Source organism: Erinaceus europaeus, chromosome 7, assembly GCF_950295315.1.
Source record: "Erinaceus europaeus chromosome 7, mEriEur2.1, whole genome shotgun sequence".
Classification (NCBI taxonomy): domain Eukaryota; kingdom Metazoa; phylum Chordata; class Mammalia; order Eulipotyphla; family Erinaceidae; genus Erinaceus; species Erinaceus europaeus.
In genome coordinates this window covers 15,232,818-15,253,417 of record NC_080168.1, presented here as the reverse complement: position 1 = coordinate 15,253,417, position 20,600 = coordinate 15,232,818, and the positions used below count along the sequence as shown (strand labels likewise).

General features: G+C 47.3%; 1 protein-coding gene across 4 annotated transcripts in view; it reads right to left on the bottom strand.

Annotated features, from left to right (window-relative positions):
- NHEJ1 (non-homologous end joining factor 1) overlaps nucleotides 1-20,600 on the bottom strand; it is a 131,234-nt gene that overhangs the window by 80,413 nt on the left and 30,221 nt on the right. For all 4 annotated transcript variants that reach the window (XM_060193867.1, XM_060193868.1, XM_007519767.3 and 1 more), the window contains exon 5: nucleotides 19,773-19,831. In XM_060193867.1, the coding sequence (XP_060049850.1) occupies nucleotides 19,773-19,831 (59 nt within the window). The remainder of the gene's footprint in view (nucleotides 1-19,772; nucleotides 19,832-20,600) is intronic.

The following is a 20,600-nucleotide window of genomic DNA, read 5'->3' as shown; positions in this document are numbered from 1 at the left end:
TCCATTTCCACCACTTCCTCAGCTAGAGGGCCACTGTAGGGCCATAGGTGGCTGCCAGCCTAGGTCACCACTCAGCAACATCACCCCCAGTGACCCAGGGCCTACCCCATAAACTCTTCTGATACCCTCTCTATGGCCCACTTTCTCCCCCACCCCCCCACCCCCAGATGCTGCACTGGGCCTGTGACCAAGGACCTCTGGGCCCTACCTTAGCATCATGGGCAAAGCCAAGCCTGACAGAGGCTGCTGTGTGTGCTAGCAGACTGTGCTCTAGGCTCAAGACTGCTACTGAGAGGATCCGCCTTGGGCCAGGTGCCCAAGAAGAGCAACAGTGTGAATTTCAACGGTGTATTTCAGATCTGTATCTTTACTGTTGTCTGAACAGAATCACTTGACTATATCAGAGCCACAGCTTCAAGAACCCAGTTACAGGGCTGGCCAGAAAGCTTACCCGGACAGTGCACTGTTTGGCCATGCCCAGGCTCAAGCCTCGCAACTGCTGTGCTACAGGAAGCTTTGGGGCTGTGGAGTGATAGCTCTCTCTGTCTCTCCCCCTCTCCCCCATCTCTCTCTACCAGAGCACTATTCAGCTCTGGCTTTTGGTGCTGGGGACTGAACCTGGGACCTCAGCACCTCAGACAAGAAAGTGTTTTTGCCACTAAGCAGAACCTGGACTGGAGTTAGTGTATTGCACCAAAGTAAGACTCTGGGGTGGGTGTGGGGGAGAGTACAGGTCCTGGAAAAGGATGACAGAGGACCTAGTGGGGGTTGTGTTGTTATGTGGAAAACTGAGAAATATTATGCATGTATAATCTATTATATTTACTTATGAATATAAAATACTAATGCCCCAATAAAGGAAAAAAACAAAGTAAATAAATACATCAGAAAAAAAAAAAAAGACTGTTTTTGCAGAACCATTATGTTATCTCCCCAGCTCTCTTTCTAGCTGAAACAAAGTTGACTTAGAGTAGTGAAGCCCTGGCAACAACAGTCAAAGGAATCCAGTTATCACCAAGATGAACATATAGCAAATAATGTAACTCTTCATGGTGCAGAATGATGTGAGGGCAAACTTCTAAGGAGCTATAACAAGGGAAGAGGCTTACCTCCAGAGACCAAAAACTCCAACACCATCTAGCTTTGGGGTCCCTCCAAAGAAATATTATCAAGAGCCCCGGGGCCCAGTTGGGCTCCCTCACCCCTCTGATCAATCAAGGGAGCTGACCCCCACCCCAAAGGCCCAGGTTCCTCTGAAGACTCATTTGTCTAGTGAGAGGGAGGGCTATGGGGGCGGGACTACCCCCAAACACATACACACAGGGCCACCTTCATGCCCAAGGAGGAGGAAGAAACAGAATAAGCAAAATAAAATTCATAAAGGCAAGCAGTAATTATGGTGTGGGCAACAAGAGGCTGTCCTCGGGCCCATCATTATGTGGCTAAATTTAACGCCCTGCGAGGCCAGAGAGCCGTGTGCCCCAGGCACCGAGTGTCCACACAGACGCCCAGCTCCGGCACCTTCGTGCTTCCCGCCGCCACCGCCAAGCACTGCCAGAAAGCGGGTCACCTTTTTTAATAGCCTGTTTACCAAGATGCTGTTTTTACTGCCGAGGTTTCTCTCATTTTATCTCTTTTTCCCTTTTCTCTAAACAGACTGGCCTGTATTTTCTGTCCTGGCTCCTTTTTTTTCTCCCTCTCTCTCAGTACTATTTTCAGAATTCTAATTTTATAAGGTATGTCCCCCCCCCCTTTTTTTTTTTGGTAAATATTTGCCATGACTAAGCCAGGCACATCCAGTTTAAAAGGCTTCGTCCCACAAAACATTGGGTCTTTAATGATATGCATCTCATTAGTTTGCCCCCATGAAAGGGGGTATAGAAAAAAAAAAGGCAATTTACAGACTCACTTTTTATATCTGGAGAAACCTCTATTTATATATATGAGGACAGGCTGAAGACTGGCGTTCTGAGCCCCAATATGAGGCAAGGACAATGGGCATTTGATTCAGGCTTGAAGCCTGAGGAGCAGTTTCAGGAGAGAGGGGCTAGCCCACTGGACGATACACCAACAGCTCACACACCTAGAAGGTTCTGACCAGGTCACCACAGAGGCAGAACCAACCCTGGGACTCTGTTCCTCTCCACATCTGGAGAACAAAACTCTTGATGATCAGGTTCCTTCAATAGATGCAAGAAAACGAAAGGGCAAAGGACATGGCTAGACCGCTGCCACGTTAGACCTTCCACAGGGTCCCAAAACTCATGGAAGCTTGACTGGGTGTGTTATAGCCATCAAAAGGAGTCAACTCCTCTGCCATATCTTGGTTAGACCTTAGAGGAATCATGTTAAGTAAGATAAGCCAGAAAGAGAAGGTAGATATTGAGTGATCTCACTCATAGGCGGAACTTAAGAATAAAGGACAGTAAAAGGAAACAGAAGGTGAAACTTGGGAGAGGTGTGGTGTATTGCAGCAAAGCAAAGGACTCTGGGGAAGGAGAGAAAGGGATGGGATGGGATGGAAGGGGCTGGGGTCCTGGGGTATGATGGTGGAAAACGACTTGGACTGGGAGAGGGGAAAATACAACTTTTTTTTTAATTTTAAAAAATAGCCAAACTGTCTCTGAGGCCATAAGAACTATAGTAATTAAGCTTGAGGGGAGGGGGACAAAACTATAGTGGTGGGTATGGTGGGGACTATAGCCCTGTAATCTTATGATCTTGTGAACCATTATTAAACCACCAGTAAATTTTAAAGAGAAAACAAATTGCCAGTTCATTAGTTTGCAGGTTGGAATTATACCATTCCAGTAAACAAACACTGAAATATCTGCTGCTGATTTTTCCTGGGAAGCCAAATAAACACTGAGAACTCTACTTGTCAACAGAAAGAAGAAAAAAAAAAGGCAAATGCCAGGAAAATGACTTTCTGGGATAGTTCACACACACTGTTGGAAAAGGCTAGACCTTCCTCCTCATTCTATTAGATTATTTATTTAATGAGACAGAAATAAAGGGGGGTCAGGCAGTGGTGCACCAGGCTAAATGCACATACTACAGTGCACAAGGACCTGGGTTCAAGCCCCTAGCCTCCACCTGCAGGGGAAAGTTTCACAAGTGGTGAATCAGGGCTGCAGTTGTCTCTCTGTCTCTCTGTCTCCCTTTCTCTCCCTCCCTTCTCAATTTCTCTCTCTCTCCATATATATATATATCCAATAATAACAATAAATTAATTTTTAAAATTTAAAAAAAAAAGAGAAAGAAGGTGGGGCAGAGAAAGCGAGAGAGCTAACACAGTATCACTCGGGCAGTTCAAACCTGGAACCTCACACAGGCCAGTTCTGTGCCTCCCACTGAGCCCTCACCCAGCCACAGAAAGCTAATCTTGAGCTTAGAGTTCAAGGGGATTGTATGTGGTGAAAGGCTCTAATAGGAAAACACGAGCAGAGAGCCATCTATGTAGCCACCAACCTGAGAGGCTCCCTTTGCTGTGAGTGTTTGCAGGAGCCCAACTAAAGCTCTTTGAGTTCTGTCACTCTTAGGCTTGAAGCCCGAGCAGCTCAGGTGCTGTCCATTGTTCTGTCAAGTTCTACTCTAGAGAAGCCCTTCTGGTTTGGCGTGAGTGAAGAGGGGAGTGAAGAGGGGCTTTGAGCCAAGATGGCAGTGGTGCTTGCTTTACAGCTGAGGTAATTGACACTCAGCTCAGCCTTCTGTTTTTAGCAGTCCAGGGGGAAGAGTGACAAGGCTGAATTTGGTGGCTATCTAAGTAGATGTGAGTCCCAAGCAGAGAATCCCCCCCCCAAAAAAAATTTTTTTTGGGATAACCTCTGATACGGAGATAAATAAGAATCAACAGAAAAATGGGTGGGCTCCAAGGCCTCAGGCTGAACCCCTGGTGTCATCATACGCCAGAACTGAGCAGCATGCTGGTAAAAACACATATAAACAAATCAATAGATAAGATGGGTGAGAATTACAGAAGTAACCCATCCAGTTGGAAATATATTGTCTATACGACTAGATTACAAACACCATCTAGTAAGGGCCTTAGATGTGAAGGAACTCAAGGCATTCCAGATATCTCACAGGGCAGATCAGAGTCACAGAATTACAGGAGTTGGAAGGGATAAAGGATTTATCACAGCTCTTTGTTTTATTTATGAGTAAACTAGGGTCTGCATAGATAAAAACAAGTCTTTGTGTGAATGTGTGCGGCGCTGGTTGCATATTCACAATTCCGCTATTCTGCTCCTGGACTGAGTTTCTCGTTCTCTTAACTTCCTACAGCACCACTCCACCATCCATGGAGCTTCCCCATTGCTGTGGTGCTCCAGTGTGTTACTGAGGTTGGAACCTAGACCCTCAAACATGATAAGGCACTCATGCTATAAAGTAAGCTATCCCCTGGCCCTGATAAAAGAACCTTTTGTAAACCAACAAGTGCTTCAGATTTGTTACCAAAATCCAGAGTTTGGCCCCAGGACCCAGGGTTGTAACCTTCTGGCCCATCATTTTCCCATCATGCCCCAGTGCCCTACCACATTTAGTCAGCTATGCCCAGACCTCTGTGTCAGAAGTAGGAAAGGATGAGTCCCATGTGAGCAGGATGGAGACCTGCTTTAATGAAGTGATAGGCCTGTGACTAGAGGATCCTATCACTTTTGCTGTCCCCACTCTAACTGCACAGCCCTGTCTTTCAACTGTTGAACTTGTATATTTCTAGAACAATTTGAGAAAAATTATAATTTCTTTTTTAATGAAATTTTTTTTTCATGAAGACATGTTCTCAGGAAACTGAGTTGCAGAGAATTAAAAGAAAAAAAAACGTGGAAAAACCATGGTGCAGCAATTTGGTGATATAACAGTAATCAGTTTCTTGGTCTCCATCCAATAAAGTGAATAAATAAATAAATTCTTTTTTAGATGGCCGGGTGGTGAAGCATCTGGTTGAACACACACATCATCATGCCAAGGACCCAGGTGTGGGCCTCCACATCACACCTGCGGGGGGGGGGGGGGGATACTTCACAGGTGGTGAAACAAGTCTACAGATCTCTCTCTCTCCCCCTCCTCCTCCTCCTCCTCCTCCTCCAGCTTCTTCTCTGCCTATGCAACTCTCCCATATGGAACCAATTTGTTTAAGGGTCATTGTCACCTTCTTTTGGCAGATCCTCTAGTCCTTCTCACTGACTTAATGCTGAAGGCTCTCTGCAGCCCAGGTCTCACTCACCCTAGCACCCTATCTCTCACATGAGCCAGAGGCGGAAGCCCATCAATTTTTTTTCTTTTTCTAAGTGTATAAGACGGGGTTTCTCAGAATGAAAGTCTGGATTATGGTAAAGTCTTCCCTATCTGGATCCCCAGAATCAGAAGCCTATCTTTTAGAAATGAGGGGTTTTAATCCCACATGTGTGTTCTTTTGGTTCTCCCAAAGAGATTCAAGAAGTTTTCTTTTGAGAGTCTAAGCCCTTATAAAAACTTTACAAAAAGATAATAAAAATGTTTTACATATGCATTCTGAGCTGAAAAATAAAAGCAGCAGCGACCCCTGGAAGCAAGGCTCAGTGGTAACTACCAGGAATCAAAATGAGAAAAACCCCAAGAGGCAAAATTAAAAAAAAAAAATGCAGTTCAGAAACATATGCAGCCATTTCCTTCTCCCTGGAGATTTTCATTCCAGAGCTCAAATGCTGGTGGACTCGTGTTTTAAATCAGGAAAACCATCCTTTGATATGCCCCAGATTCCATTTAACTGAGCCCCACCCATGATTCGCTGGTCTGTCAATGGCCCCACTATCCTTCAGCTCACACTGGCATGCCACTGACAGCCTAATCTTCCCCCAAGATCGCTTTCAGATGTCAGTTCTGCAGGCAGAACGTCCCAGGGCTCTCCACTATCTAAAACAGTAATTAAGGGCCAGGAGGTAGCTCCACAGTAAAGTGCATGCCTTGCATGCATGAGGCCTCGGGTTCAAGCCCTGGCACCGCATATAATGGTGGGGCGGTGTCTCTCTCCCTGCCCCCCCACCCCGTTCTCTATCTACCACTCGGTGGAATCACATATGTGTAAGACCTGAGTCCATTCACCCAGCACTTCCTAAACAAATACAATGGCAAGTACCTACTTCTGGCTGATGAAATACTCACTTGGACAGTGCGCTGCTTTGCTATGTGTGTGACCTAGGTTCCAACCTGGCCTCCACCTCATTGAAGGAAACTTCGGTGCTGTGGTCTCTTCCTCTCTTTCTATCTTTAAAAATATGTATTTTTAATATATTTGATTACTAGTGTATTATTATTTTTAATTATTATGTTAATCTAGTCCATTAATGCATTTAATTATATATTAATATAAGTAATATAAAATATAATTACTTTACATATATGAATAGTAATTAATAACTGCAAGAAGGAAGTGTCTCACCTCTGTCCTAGGAGATGTGTCCATTTAAGATTCTCTGTGGGAGTCAGGTGGTAGCGCAGCGGGTTAAGCGCACGTGGCGCCAGGCACAAGGACCAGTGTAAGGATCCCAGTTTGAGCCCTCGGCTCCCCACCTGCAGGGGAGTCGCTTCACAGACGGTGAAACAGGTCTGCAGGTGTCTGTCTTTCTCTCCCCCTCTCTGTCTTCCCCTCCTCTCTCCATTTCTCTCTGTCCTATCCATCAACGACGACATCAATAACTACAACAATAAACCAACAAGGGCAACAAATGGGAATAAATAAATAAAAATTAAAAGAAAAAGAATCTCTATGTAGGGGGCCGGGTGGTAGTGCACCCAGTTAAACGCACACAGTATCATGTGCAAGGACCCACACAAGGATCTGGGTTCAAGACCCCACTCCCCCCCTGCAGGGGATATTACACAAGTAGTAAAGCAGGTGTCTACCTTTCTCTCCCCTTCTCTATCTCCCCCATTTCTCTCAATTTTTATCTGTCCTACCTAATAAAAATGGGGGCGTAGGGAAAAAAAATGGCCACCAAGAGTGGTGGATTCACAGTGCCAGCACTGAACTCCAGCCATAAACCTGGTGACAAAAATAAATAAACAAATAAATAAATCTCTGTGTAGTAAAGATATTAACAAGTGTTATGAAATGGGTTATAGTCAGGAAAAACAAAACAAATGAAAACACTGAGCAACATTTATCTTCGGAATAAAGCACTCTCATACACACACACACACTCACACACACACACACATCATCTATCAGAGAGAATGAAAAAAAAAAATGGAAGCAGCAGGGTGGTTGAATACACATATTACCAAGCACAAAAACCCAGGTTTGAGCTCTCACTCCCCACCTGCAGGTGGGATGCCTCATGAGCAGTGAGGTAGGACTACAGATATCTTGCTCTTTTCCTCTGTATCTCCCCTCACCATCTAAACTTCTCTGTCCTAATAAAAATAGAAAGGGGAAAAAATTGGTAGGATCTGTAGTACTGGGAAAAAAAAAGAAGGAAGGAAGGAAGGAAGGAAGGAAGGAAGGAAGGAAAGGAGGGGGGTTTATAGTTATAAATAATAGGCAAACAGACTCTCCTGCCTGAGGCTCCGAAGTCCTAGGTTCAATCCCCTGTACCACCATAAGCCAGAGCTGAGCAGTGCTCTGGTGAAAAGGAAAAAAAAAAAAAAAAAGGAGGGATTGGGGTGGCTGCCAAGAGTGGTGTAGTCGTTCTACAGGCACTGAAGGAGTCAGGTGGCAGCGCAGTGGGTTAAGCACAAGGACCACTGTAAGAATCCTGGTTCAAGCACCCGGCTCCCCACCTGCAAGAGTAGCTTCACAGGCGCAAAGCGCAAGGACCAGCATAAGGATCCCGGTTCGAGCCCCGCTCCCCACCTGCAGGGGAGTCGCTGCACAAGTGGTGAAGCAGGTCTGTAGGTGTCTATCTTTCTCTCCCCCTCTCTGTCTTCCCCTCTTTTCTCTATTTCTCTCTGTCCTAACCAACAACTATGACAGCAATAACAACAACAGTAATAACTACAACAACAATTTAAAAAGGGCAACAAAAAAAAGGGAAAAACAAACAAAAAATACAGACACTGAGCCCCAGTGATAACCCTAGTGGCAAAATAAATAAATAAACAATAGCCATAAAAAATAGTCACGTCACATGCAAACTGCGCCTGATATGTGCCCAAGGACAAAGTCATTAAGTCTGTGGCTCACAGGTGACAGATAAGTAATACAGACTTAGGGAAAGCGAGGGGCTGGCTGCTGAGCAGCTGCAGTATCAGGGCCCAAAGGCTTTGAAACTGAGAAATGCACCCACGACCAGTGTGTCTGCGGCAGGGGGAGTGGGAGGCGGGCAGGAGACAGTCCAGAAAGACAGGGCGACCCAGCTCATGGAGAACATCACAGACCAGCGTAAGGCCTTTATGCTTTCCTTGACAAGTGGAATATGACTCCAGCAAGAGGCTGGAGCTGGGGGCAGGGGTGGGTACTGTGATTTCGCACTTGCATCGGAGCAAGAGCACGTTGCCTGCAATGGGCCAGATGGGCAGAGAAGGCGGGAAGGAAGGATGTGGCAGTACTGATGCAGGAAGGGAGGAGGGTGGCTCTGCCCAGAGCGAGCACCACAGGTGGAAACACAGGTGGATTTTGAAGGCAGAGCTAAGCAGACTTCCTGATGGACTAAATGTAAGATGTGAGAAAAAGGGCCAGGAGAGAGCTTGCCTACCAACACAAGCGGCCCAGGGTTCAATTCCCAGCACCATTTGGGGCACCAAGGGAACCTCATGGATGGTGAAGTCTGGTGTCTCTCCAGCTTCCTCTCCTCTCAAGCTATAGAATTAAAAAAAAATTAAAGGGGGGGTACCTGGTTAAGTACAACATTACTGAGCACAAGGACCTGGGTTTGAGCCCTTGCTCCCCACCTGCAGGGGGGATGCTTCACAAAGGATGGAACTGGTCTGCAGGTGTCTCTCCTTCTCTCTCCCTCTTTATTTCCCTCTCCTCTCTCAATTTCGCTCTGTCCTATCTAATAAAAGATGGGGGGAATGGCTAGGAGCAGTGGATTCATAGTGCTAGCACTGAGCCCCCGAGATAACCCTCACGGCAATAAAAAAGAAAGGGAGGAAGGGTGGAAGGAAAATATATTGAGGAGAACTGACAGGCATTATAAAGGAAAAACCTAGATGGATAAGGACCAATACACTCAACTGCTCAGCTGCCTCTGCCTCCCTCCCCTTCCCTTTGCTCCCTCTGACACATCTATGACAGAAGTGGGTTGGGAAATTGTGCGGATGCAGTCACATCTGCCATGTTGTTCCCTCAGGCTATTGCTAGTTCTCTCGAGAGTTGGGACATTCTTGGAGCACCTGTTCAGCCATGTTGTGCCCTCAGGGCATTGTCAATTCCCCTCGATAGCTGGAGTGCTGTGGTTACTCCTCCCCCTTCCCATTCTCGTGAGAGTTATAGTTATTATCCTACCCTGGAGTGCTGTGGTTACTCCTCTCTCTTCCCATTCTCGTGAGAGTTATAGTTATTATCCTACCCTGGAGTGCTGTGGTTACTCCTCTCTCTTCCCATTCTCGTGAGAGTTATAGTTATTATCCTACCCTGGAGTGCTGTGGTTACTCCTCTCTCTTCCCATTCTCGTGAGAGTTATAGTTATTATCCTACCCTGGAGTGCTATGGTTACTCCTCCCCCTTTCCATTCTCGCGAGAGCTATTCCCATAAAAGCCCTTCTTCCACCCCTTGCTCTCTTGCCCGCCTTTCACTTCGGTGATTAGACGCAGGGAAGGTTGCTGCGTGAGGTGGCCATTTTTGCTACCTCCACGTAGCCCAAACTGCTGCTGTCTCACCCGACTCTGAGGTGCCAGTGCAAATAAAGGATTGTGTTCCCTTTCTGTTCCAAACCTCCTTTTTCTGCGTCCTGCCGCCACCACCGCAAGCGACAGAAGTGTGTACAAGGAACTGGGGCAGTGGGCTGGAAGCAGGAGCTCACACTGAGAGAGGACAATGCCTGTGCAGGGGTGGGGAAGCTGGACTGGACTTTCCAGAAAGGGCGTTATCAGGCCAATGGTGGGGGGCTAGAAGGTGCAGGGCTTCAGTCTGATGGAAGTGGGGTACAAGGGGGGACTGGAAGAGGAGCAAGCTGAAGAGGTCAGCAGGGCCACATCATGACGTGTCTGGAGTGACATGCAGGGAGCTGGGACGTTATCTCTCTGACATTACTGTGAGTTCAAGGGGCACAAGTTAGGAATCTGTTGTGTAGTCAACCCCTCCTCTGTCCCCCACATCACCACAAGCACCAAAAAAGTTGGGATGTGGCAAATCTAAAGAAATGAAAGTTTGAATAGAAAGAAGAGATGCCCAGGGAGTGGCATTCTGGTAGAGCTTTAGATTTAAATGCATGAGGTCCTGAGTTTGATCCCCAGCACAACATGAGCCAAAGTGATGCTCTATCCACCCCCCATGAAATAAAAATTAAAGTCTATTAAGAAATAAAGAGAAGGGGGACAAGTGGTGGCGCATCGGGTTAAGAGCTCACATTAAAGTGTGCAAGGACCCAGGTTTAAGCCCCTGGTCCCCACCTGCAGGGGGAAAGCTTCACAAATGGTGAAGCAGGACTGCAGGTGTCTCTCTGTCTCTCTTCCTCTCTATCTCCCCTTCCTCTCTCAATTCTCTCTGTTTCTATCTATACAATAATCACGAAATAATTTTTTTTTTGTATTCTCAAATTCCATTCTAGGAGGTTCACTTCCTAACAAAATCCCAAAACCTATGTATAGACCAGGTCCCATAAGATACAGCATATGTTCACATGTATCCATAAATTAGGGCAAAATATAGACCGGCCATTTGGTGGGTTCCTGAAGTCGTTCTAGTCCTGTCTTGTTGCAGTCCCAGGTGGTCTCCTTTGGTCAAGAAATAAATTTTCAAAAAGAAAGAGAAACAGAAAGAAAGTAAAAGAGATAGCTTCAATGCAAGGAGTCTAGCTCAGCTGACAGAGCACTGCACACTCGAGGTTCCTGGTTTGATGCCCAGTGCCACATATACCAGAGTAGTGCTTTGGTACCTCCCACTCATTTCATTATCTCGATCTTGATATCTCTCTCTTTCTCTCTCTCTGGAGTTATCTCATATGAAATAAATAAAATAAATCTCTTTTGGAGATAAAAGACAACTTCAAGATGGTTTCATTCACATTGGAATACACAGAACTAAAGTAAGCCAACTTGTCAAAAAATAAATAAATAAATAAATAAATAAATAAATAACAAGGGGGGAGTAGATAGCATAATGGTTATGCAAAGAGACTCTCAAGCCTGAGGCTCCAAAGTCCCAGGTTTAATCCCACCCCCACACCACCATAAACCAGAGCTGAGCAGTGCTCTGGTGTTTCTCTCTGTGTCTCTCTGTCTGCATCTCTCTCAAAACTAAAATAAATAAAATGTTAATAAATAAATAAATAAAAATAGCCACACTATCTCTTAGACTTTGTGAGAACTATGGTGGTTCACTGAGGGAAGGGTGGGCTCAGGAATGGTGGTGGTGTGGTGAGTTGTATACACATGTACCAGTGTGAAACTGTACCCTGGAATCTTATAATCCTGTAAAACCATGTTAAGTTATTACTAATGAAAAGTTATAATAAAAATAGTGTTTGTGAAAAGAAAAAAAGTGAGGGTAAATAGTGTAATAGCTATACAGAGACTTTAATGCCTGAGGCTCCAAAGTCCCAGGTTCAATCCCCTGCACTACTGTAAACCAGAATTGAGCAGTGCTCTGGCTAAGAAAGGGGAGGAGGAGGAGGAGGTAGAGGATAAGGAGAAGGAGGCGGTGGAGGAGGCGGCGGAGGAGGAGGAGGAGAAGGAGGAGGAAAAGGAGGAGGAGAAGGAGGGGGAAGAGTTGGAGGAGGAGGGAAGAAAAGAAAATAGAGCTTCAAGACTGCTAACAAATTATGCTCTAGAGGCACAAACTGAAAACTGAGTGGCTCCCAAATTTCTAGTTCAGGAAACCGAATATATGATGGTCTAATTTCCTGAGATGGGGAATATATGAAGAAAAGTGGACATGGGGAATAGATAACTCATTTTTAGGCTCGTCAAATGTATTGCATGGAGGAGGCATCCAACTGGACATGTCAAATATGCAAAAAGAAATAATGGGCCCACAACAAAGTAGAGAGTTGAAAAAAAAAGTCGTGGCCTGGGAGGTGGTGCAATGGATAGAGTGTTGGGCTCTTGAGCATAAGGTGTTGAGTTCAATCCCTAGCATCACATATGCCAAAGTGGTAGTCTAGCTCTTTATGTCTCTCCTCCATTCTTATAAACAGGTAAATAAGTATCTTTAAATTGCTAGTCAGTGATACACTAGTAAGGACTGAAAGAGAAGGGGCTGGGCATCAGCACACTAGGTTGACGCACACATTGCCACGCACAAAGATCCAGGTTCAAGCCCCCATCCCTACCTGCAGTGGGGAGCTTCACAAGTGGTTAAGGAGTGCTGCAGGTCCCTCTCTCTCCCCACCACCCCTCTCTCTCTCTCTCTCTCTCTCTCTCTCTCTCTCTCTATAGCTTTCTCTCTGTTCTGTCAAACTAAAATAAAATATCTTAAAAATTTTAAAGAAAGACAAAAAGGGAGGGTGGAGAGAAAGGTGAAGGACACGATCCTGGGTGGCACTACCATTCACGGGGCAGACACAGGATGGAGAGTCAAGCATGAAAAACAAGCAGAAGTGGAAGAGCTGACAATATGCAGGTTAAAAAAAAAGTCCCTCCTGGCCCAGGTGTCGTTAATCTCTGGCTTCTTAGAAGCAAAGTGGAGAATGAGGCAGCAGCCAACTAAACCCAGACAGGACTCAAAGGCCAAGGCTGAGCGGAATTGTTACTGTAGTTAGAGAACGCTGACTACACAATGAATAACTTAATCAATGCAGTAGTGAAAGCATTCTACTGCACGGGCAACAATAGGAGTACTGACAGACTGGATACTCTCCTTGAAAGACAGAGAAGGAGAAGATGGTAAAACCCCTCTCTCTGCTGCAGCCTGGGAGGTAGTGCAGTAACTAGAGCTTTGGACTTAAAAAGCTAGAGTACCTGGCACCACGTGGTGGCACACCTGGTAGAGCACACATGTTATAATGCAGAAGGACCCAGGTTCAAGCCCCTGTCCCCGCCTGTAGGGGGAAAGCTTTACGAGTGGTGAAGCAGGTCTGTGGGTGTCTCTGTCTCTCTTCCTATCACCCTTCCCTCTCGACTTCTGGCCATCTCCATCCAATAAATCAATAAAGATTAAAAAAAAAAAAAGGCTTGAGTACCCAAGTTCAGATTCCTAGTATCGCATGTGCTAAGGCGATGCTCTGGTTGTTTGGTTAGTTTCTCATTTGGTTAAGTTTGTTTGTTTGTTTGTTTGTTTGTTTTTCCCAGATCGCTGTTCATCTCTGAGTTATGATGGTGTGGAGGGCTGGCCTGGGGTTCTGCAGCCTTAGGCATGAGAGCCTCTGCATAACAATTATGCTGTCTCCCCTGTCCTCTCTGGTTGTTTGCTGCCTCCTCCTCCCCTTCCTCCTATTCTCTTTCTTGTTAATAAATTTAAAAGAAAAAAAAAGCTAAATCTTGGCTGGCAAAACAGCTTGCCTGGATAGTGTATCACCTCCTTTGCCCTGAGTGCCAACCTGGTTCAAAGCTGGCCTCCCCTGGCCATTAGGAAGAAGCATACATGCTTAGTGCTATAGTCTTTCCCTCTATCTCTCTGTCTCTGTCCCTTTCTGAATGAAAGTTGACCTGGAGCACTGAAGCCTCAATGACAGAAAAGAAAAAAAAAAAATCTACCTCTGTTAAGCACCTCCCTCCAGCCCCCTGCCACTGCCTCCCCACGTAAGCCAGCTTCACACAGCCGTCTGGGTCTCTGGTGTCAAGGGCTGAATCCTCTGCCAGGGCTTGCCAGCTGCTGAGGGCGGGGCTCTATTTTGGGCTGCCCGCTGTCCCTGCGCCTGGCCACGTCTGGTTTGAGCAGCATGCAGTCCCGGTGACTCACACGCCCGTGCAAACCGCCTGTGGCTCGGTGGCACAGCCTCGGAATGCCAGGCTCCCGCCAGCTCCCTCCTTACCCCATTACACAGGGATAAATAAATAAAGAGCTTGCCAGCAGCCGCATGGCCTGATGGCATCCAGATGGGGTGGTAGAGGCCAGGGGGGCAAGGGGGGGACTCCCCCCAGCAGACAAGACCCAAATGGGCCAGGCCTGCCCGCTCAGCCAGTCCAGACCCCACTGCCAGGTGCTCACGGGGCCCAGGGTCTTTTTGTTTGGGTTCAGTTTGGCTTTTTGTTTATTCTTCGTTTCTTCCACCGGTTATCACTGGGGTTCATTACCTTTCTGCACGACTCCACCTCTCCCGGTGGCCCTTTTTGCTTTCCTCTAGATCAAGGTTGAGAGACAGAGAAGGAGAGAGAGAGTCAGAGAGAGAGGTGAGATGCCGTAGCATTGCTCCATCACTTGTGAAGCTTTCCTTCTCCCCTTCTCCAAGCATGTGGTGGTCAGGGACTGAACCTATGTCCTCATGCATGGCAGAGCACACACTCTCGAGGTGAGCCACCTGCCAGCCCTAATTTTTGGACTCAGCTTTGCTCCTCAAGGAGCCTCCTGAACAGGAGCCTTCCAGACAGCGTGGAAACTGCTCTCTATGGAGAGGCCCCCGCCCCCCATGATCAGACCAGCAGCCTCCCCACCGGCTCTGACTTGAGTGGACACTGCTGTGTCCTCCCTCGAGTTAGGCCACCATGAGTGTCCCCTTGGGCTTCCAGGCAATGAGAAAGCAAAGACACAGGATGGAGTGAGGAAAAGCAAAAGGACTAAACATGGAAGTCAGTCCTGTCCAGCCCTCAAACACTTTCCCCGGCCTCAGTATTCCTAGAAATGACCTTCCCCCACAGCCTGTCACCAGCAGGCCCCAGCCTGGACAGCAACCCCCCACCCCACCCCCGTACCCCGCTCTAGGGCCCTGGTTTATTTATTTTTCTATGGTGCTTATTTTGATGGCACATCCTTTCCCTCCAGTCTCAGGTGACCCCATGGCCCTTCTATGTCCTGTTTGGAGGACCCCAGGGAAGGCAGAGCAGCTGTGAAGACGCAGTGGCCCCTAAGACAGGCTGCAGTCCCAGGAGGAAGCGTGTCAGGCCTGGCAGCTCTGCAGGACATTCCGGGGACGGTGCGGTGATCACAGGGTCACAAGGAGTCGTGTCCTTTGCCTTTATTGGCGTGCACAGCCAGTTAAATTAAGCAGCAAAACAGGGCTAACCCCAGGTGAGGAGTCCAGAAAAGTGGGAGGTTATAAGGAAACAGCGGCCACCATATGGCCTTCCTCGGGCCACTCTGCTACTCCAAGTCTCCGTTTTCTAATCCATGAAATGGGAACAATGAGACCTGGCCTCAGATCCCTTCCAGATCAAAAAACAAAAATAAAAACAAAACTGGGGGCCAAGTGGTGGTCACCCACCAAGTTAAATGCACACATTACAAAGCAATATCAAGCAAAGATCCAAATTGGAGCCTCCGGCTCCCCACCTATATAGACTGCTTCACTAGCAGTGAAGCAAGTCTGCAGCAGTCTATCTTTCTCTCTCTCTCTCTCTATCTATCTATCTCCCCCTGCTCTCTCAATTTCTCTCTGTCCTATCCAATAAAAAAGTAGGGGGGAAAAATTGGCCACTGGGAACAGTGAATTTGTGGTGCCAACACCAAGCCCCAGCAATAACCCTGGAGGCAAAAAAAAACCTCACAAGGTGATAGATGTAACCCACCCAGAATCTCAATGACCAGGATTCTTGCAATTGGTGGTCCCAAACCCCTTTCCTGGGCTGGCACCTGGATTCCTGGACTCCCTTAGTCACTTCTGCAGGGCTCACATGCCCTGGCAGCATGGAAGAGAGGGGAGCCTCCAGTTTTACAAACCAGAAAACAGAGGCTTTGTGAGAAGTGAAATAAGCCAGGAGAATGACTGAGGCCCCAAGCACAGGCCTGGCCAGTGAGACTGAGACTGCAGGCCCTGCTCCCACGATTTGCACCACCTCTCCAGACCCGGCCCGGTCCACACACTCAGCCACCCATGCACTGAGAATCCTGCTGCTTCTAGACGCTGTGCTCATTGCTGGGGCTGCCGATGTGCGTTCAGCACTTTCCCTCAAAGAAGCCATAGATCCATGGAGTGAGATATCATCTCTCGGACACATGGACAGTCACATACTAGGGGCTGAGCAGTGGTACACCCAGTTGAGCCCCTGTGATGCCATGTGCAAGGACCTGGGTCCAACTCCCCAGTTCCCACACACAGTGGAAAAGCTTCATGAGCAGTGAAGCAGTGCTGTGCATACCTCTCTTTCTCTCTCCCTGTCTTGCTCTTTTCTTTCAATCTCTCTGTCTCTATCCAACAATTTTTTTTTAAGTCATGTGTTCAGAGCTATGAGTGGTAAAACAGAGGTGTAACCCAAGGGGCTCCAATAATAAAGAAGTCAGGTGATCCTTACATGGAGAGTCAGGAGGGCTGGGCCATGACACCCCTGGTTGAAGGAACATATTGCTGGGTTCAAGCCCCCAGCCCCTCACCTGTGGGGGAATACTTCAGGAGCGGTGAAGCAGGTCTGCAGGTGTCTTTCTCTCTCCCTCTACCTCCCCCTCCTTTCTCTGTCCTATCAGATAAAATAGAAAAGAGAAAAATAATTTTTAAAAAAAATGGCTACTGAGAGCAGTGAGTTCATAGTGCAGGCACCGAGCCCTAGCAATAACCCTGGTGGCAATTTAAAAAAAAAGAAAAGAAAAGAAAAAGAAAAAATGGAGAGTCAGTCAAGGAAGCTAAGGGTTACACATAAAAATGAATAGAAGGTTAGACCAGAGGACTGAGAATTCTAGATAAAAGTCGATGGAGACAGAGGCATAAATGCTACAAAAACACATCACATTTTTTGAGAAGTCAAAGTCACTCTGTGTAGCTAAAACAGAGAGAAAAATGTCAAGATGCAGCCTGGGAGGTGGTGCAGTGGCTGAAGCGGTGAACTAATAAGCATGAAGTCTTGAGTCTGATCCCCAGCATCTTATGTGCCAAACTGATGCTCTGATTTTCATTCTCATTCTCATTCTCCCCCCCTCCTCTACCCCCCACCCCTACATAAATAAATGAGGCTTTAAAAAAGAATATCAGGCTGGGGAGATGCACAGTGGTGATGCAAGGGACTTTCATCCCTGAGGTTATAAGCTCCCAGGTTCTATCACTAATACCACCATAAGCTACAGCTGAGCTGTGCTCTGGTGAAGAAAGGTAGTAGATGGGAGGTGATGAGAGGTAGAGAAAAAAAAGCGCCAGTGAGTGCTGTGGTAGACAGGATGTTGAAGTCTCAAGTGCGAGGTCCCAAGTTCATCCTTGGCATCACATGTGCCAAAGTGGTACTCTGGTTCTCTTTCTCTCTACTATAAGTAAATATTATCAATAAAAATTAGAAGAAGAGGAGGAGGAGGAAGGGGAAAGGGGAGAGGAAAAGGAAGGAGAGGAGGAAGAAGAAGAAGAAGAAAAACAACAGCAGGAGGAGAAAACATGTCAAGAAACCAAGCTGGGGAGTCGGGCTGTAGCGCAGCGGGCTAAGCGCAGGTGGCGCAAAGCACAAGGACCGGCGTAAGGATCCCGGTTCGAGCCCCCGGCTCCCCACCTGCAGGGGAGTCGCTTCACAGGCGGTGAAGCAGGTCTGCAGGTGTCTGTCTTTCTCTCCTCCTCTCTGTCTTCCCCTCCTCTCTCCATTTCTCTCTGTCCTATCCAACAATGACAACAACAATAATAGCTACAACAATAAAACAACAAGGGCAACAAAAGGGAATAAATAAATAAAATAAATATTTTAAAAAAGGGCAAAAAAAAAGAAACCAAGCTGGACAGGTCTAGAGGCACAAGATTGAGAAGGCTCCTCTCTGCTAGGGTCAGACTAAGCTTTGTATTATTTCAATGGGCTGAGGACAGGGTACTAGCACGTGGTTCTCAGTCTACGTTGACCCATTAGTATCCAAACCTAAGCACAAGGGAAAGCTATCTGAGAGAAATGCAGCCCAAGTCTCTGCTACATGCTTTGGCATAATGGACCCTCTGTCCCCACAGAGACTTGAAAGCTGCTCACCCGCAGGACTTAGAAACACACACCTTCTACCTACTCCAGAGCTGCGATCGCGTCAGCAGATGGACTGAGCCTTCAACTCATAAGCTTGTACGTAAATGTTAAGACACCCCCCACACACACAACCTCATAGGGTTACAATGCTGAGGTGGAACAGAAGGTTCCAGATCACGAGCACCTGTTGTATGCCCTGTACTGCCAAAAAGGCCAGTTGCAAGTTCAAAAGAAGTGTGAGTCCAGCAACTCAGGAGGTAGCACAGTGAGCAAAGTGCTCAGCTCACAAGTGTGAGGTGCCAGCATCACGTTTGCCTGTCTTACTCTGGTTCTCTCTCTCTCTCTCTTTCTCTCTCTCTCTCTCTCTGATAAATAAAACTGTTAAATTTTAAAAAGTGTAAGTCTATTCCCTGCCTGCAAAGAACTGACAAATTAACCTAGAGAATAAGACTAAACTTTGAGTGATCTTTACACAGCAAGAAATTCTATAACATTATTTTTAAAAAGATTTTCAATGCTTTATTTTCATACACTTGATAGGACAGAGAGAAATCAAGAAATTAAGACAGAGAGAAAATTAAGAGGAGAGAGGGAGAAGGAGAGAGAGACACCTGCAGAACTGCTTCACTGCTTGTGAAGTTTCTTCCCCCCTACAGGTGGGGAGTAGGGGCCTGAACTCAGAGCCTCATACATGGTAACTAACGTGTGTTCAACCGAGTGCACCATCACCCAGGCCCAGCATGATTTATTTACCTAATAAGAGTCTCAACTCCCAACTTGTGCAAGATGTATAATTAGAAAAAATAATAATAAAAAGGCACTAAGGTACAAACTGCACGACCAACAAGTCCCAATGAGCCAGAGCGGGACAAGATCAATATTGACTGGTATTATCAAAGGCCACTAGTATTAATACCCCCCCTCGCCGGCATTTAATTGCTGTTTCCCTTGGCCCAGCGCAGTCCTTAGAAGGGAAACCTAGGCAGGAGCTTCTGACAGGCCACAATTATCTACTCCCCATTCATCCCGCTGCCAGGCCCCTGGCATAAACACTGTGATTTTCCACAGCCTGCTGTGCCCACAAGACAGGACCCAAGTGGCAATTCTGCATTCACCCTCCTCGGCGTCGGGTTGCTGAAGGAACCGGGGCAACAGAGACTGACTCCCTGCTCCGCAGCCCAGGCCTGTGATCGGATCCCAAGAAGCCAGAACATGGTGAGCTGTCAGCCAGTCTTGCAACGCTGGAGAATACTTCTTTTTTAGTTTGATAGGATTGAGAGAGAAGAGGGGAAGAGAGAAATAAAGAGAGAGGCCTGCAATACTGTTTCATCACTTGTGAAGCTTGCTCTGTGCAGGGGGTCCCTGCACAACATAATGTGTTCACTCAGCCAGGTGCACCACTGCCCAGGCCCTTAAGGCTGCTGGAGAATTCCAAAATGAAACACCGAGACACTTTCAACGTTGAGACACTTTCAACCAGGGCCCTGTGCACAAGTGTTCATCTTTTTATATCCATTCTCCTTCCGCTGCTCCCCCTCCCCACCCCAAGTAAATTTCCAGCAACATTTTCAGAGAACAGGGCTCTCCAGCCAGGAGGGTTAGCTGACACCGGAAACACAGCAACTGCGTTGCGGAAGTAGCACCAGGTTGCACAGGAAAAGAAGAATGAAAACTCTACCTCGACCATGAACTGCTCCAAGAAGGAGTTTTCTTCAAATGGCTCTGTCTTCAACCGATCTGGAATCAGAAGGGACAGGAGGAAGAGATGAGTTGTGAGATGAGCTCCCAACCTTCCTGTCAGGAAGAGGGGCACAGGCGGTGGCACAGCAGTAAAGGGCACACATGACCATGCACGAGGACCCAGGTTCAAGCCCCTGCTCCCCACCTGCAGAGGGGATGCTTCACAAGTGGTGAAGCAGGGCTGCAAGTGTCTCTCTGTCTCTCTCCTCTATCTCACCCTCCCTTTTCCATTTCCCCATCTCTGTCAAACATAAAAAGAATGGAAAGGCAAGGAGTGGGAAGGAGGTTAGGCTTTCTTGGGAGAGGGCACAAAGAAGCAGATAGAGGGTCAGAAAAACGGCTCACTTGGATAGTGTGCTGCTTTGCCATGTGTCCAACCCAACTGCATGGAAGAAAGTTTCAGTGCCCCGGTTCCCTGTTCTCTCCCTCCCTCTAGCTCTCTCTGCATCTCTACTGACGCAGAAACAGTGAGGAGGAAGGGCAGCAACAGCAGCAGCACCCAAAGCCGAGCCTGGGGTGAGAGGGTGGGCAGGGCTGAGAGCACACGGGTGACTGGGAGAAGGGGTAGGTGACTGGTGACAGTGACAGTGGCAGGACTGGTGGCAACATGTGCTCCAGAAGTCTTTCCCACCACAAAGGCAAAGGTCATACACTGAACTCTGAAGTCGGAGTCTCAGCTACCTAAAGCACCATGTCAGCTGAGCCCACACAATCTGGTCCAGCGACTGGCCCCTTGACCAAGGCTTGCTATGCCAGGGTCTAGGGC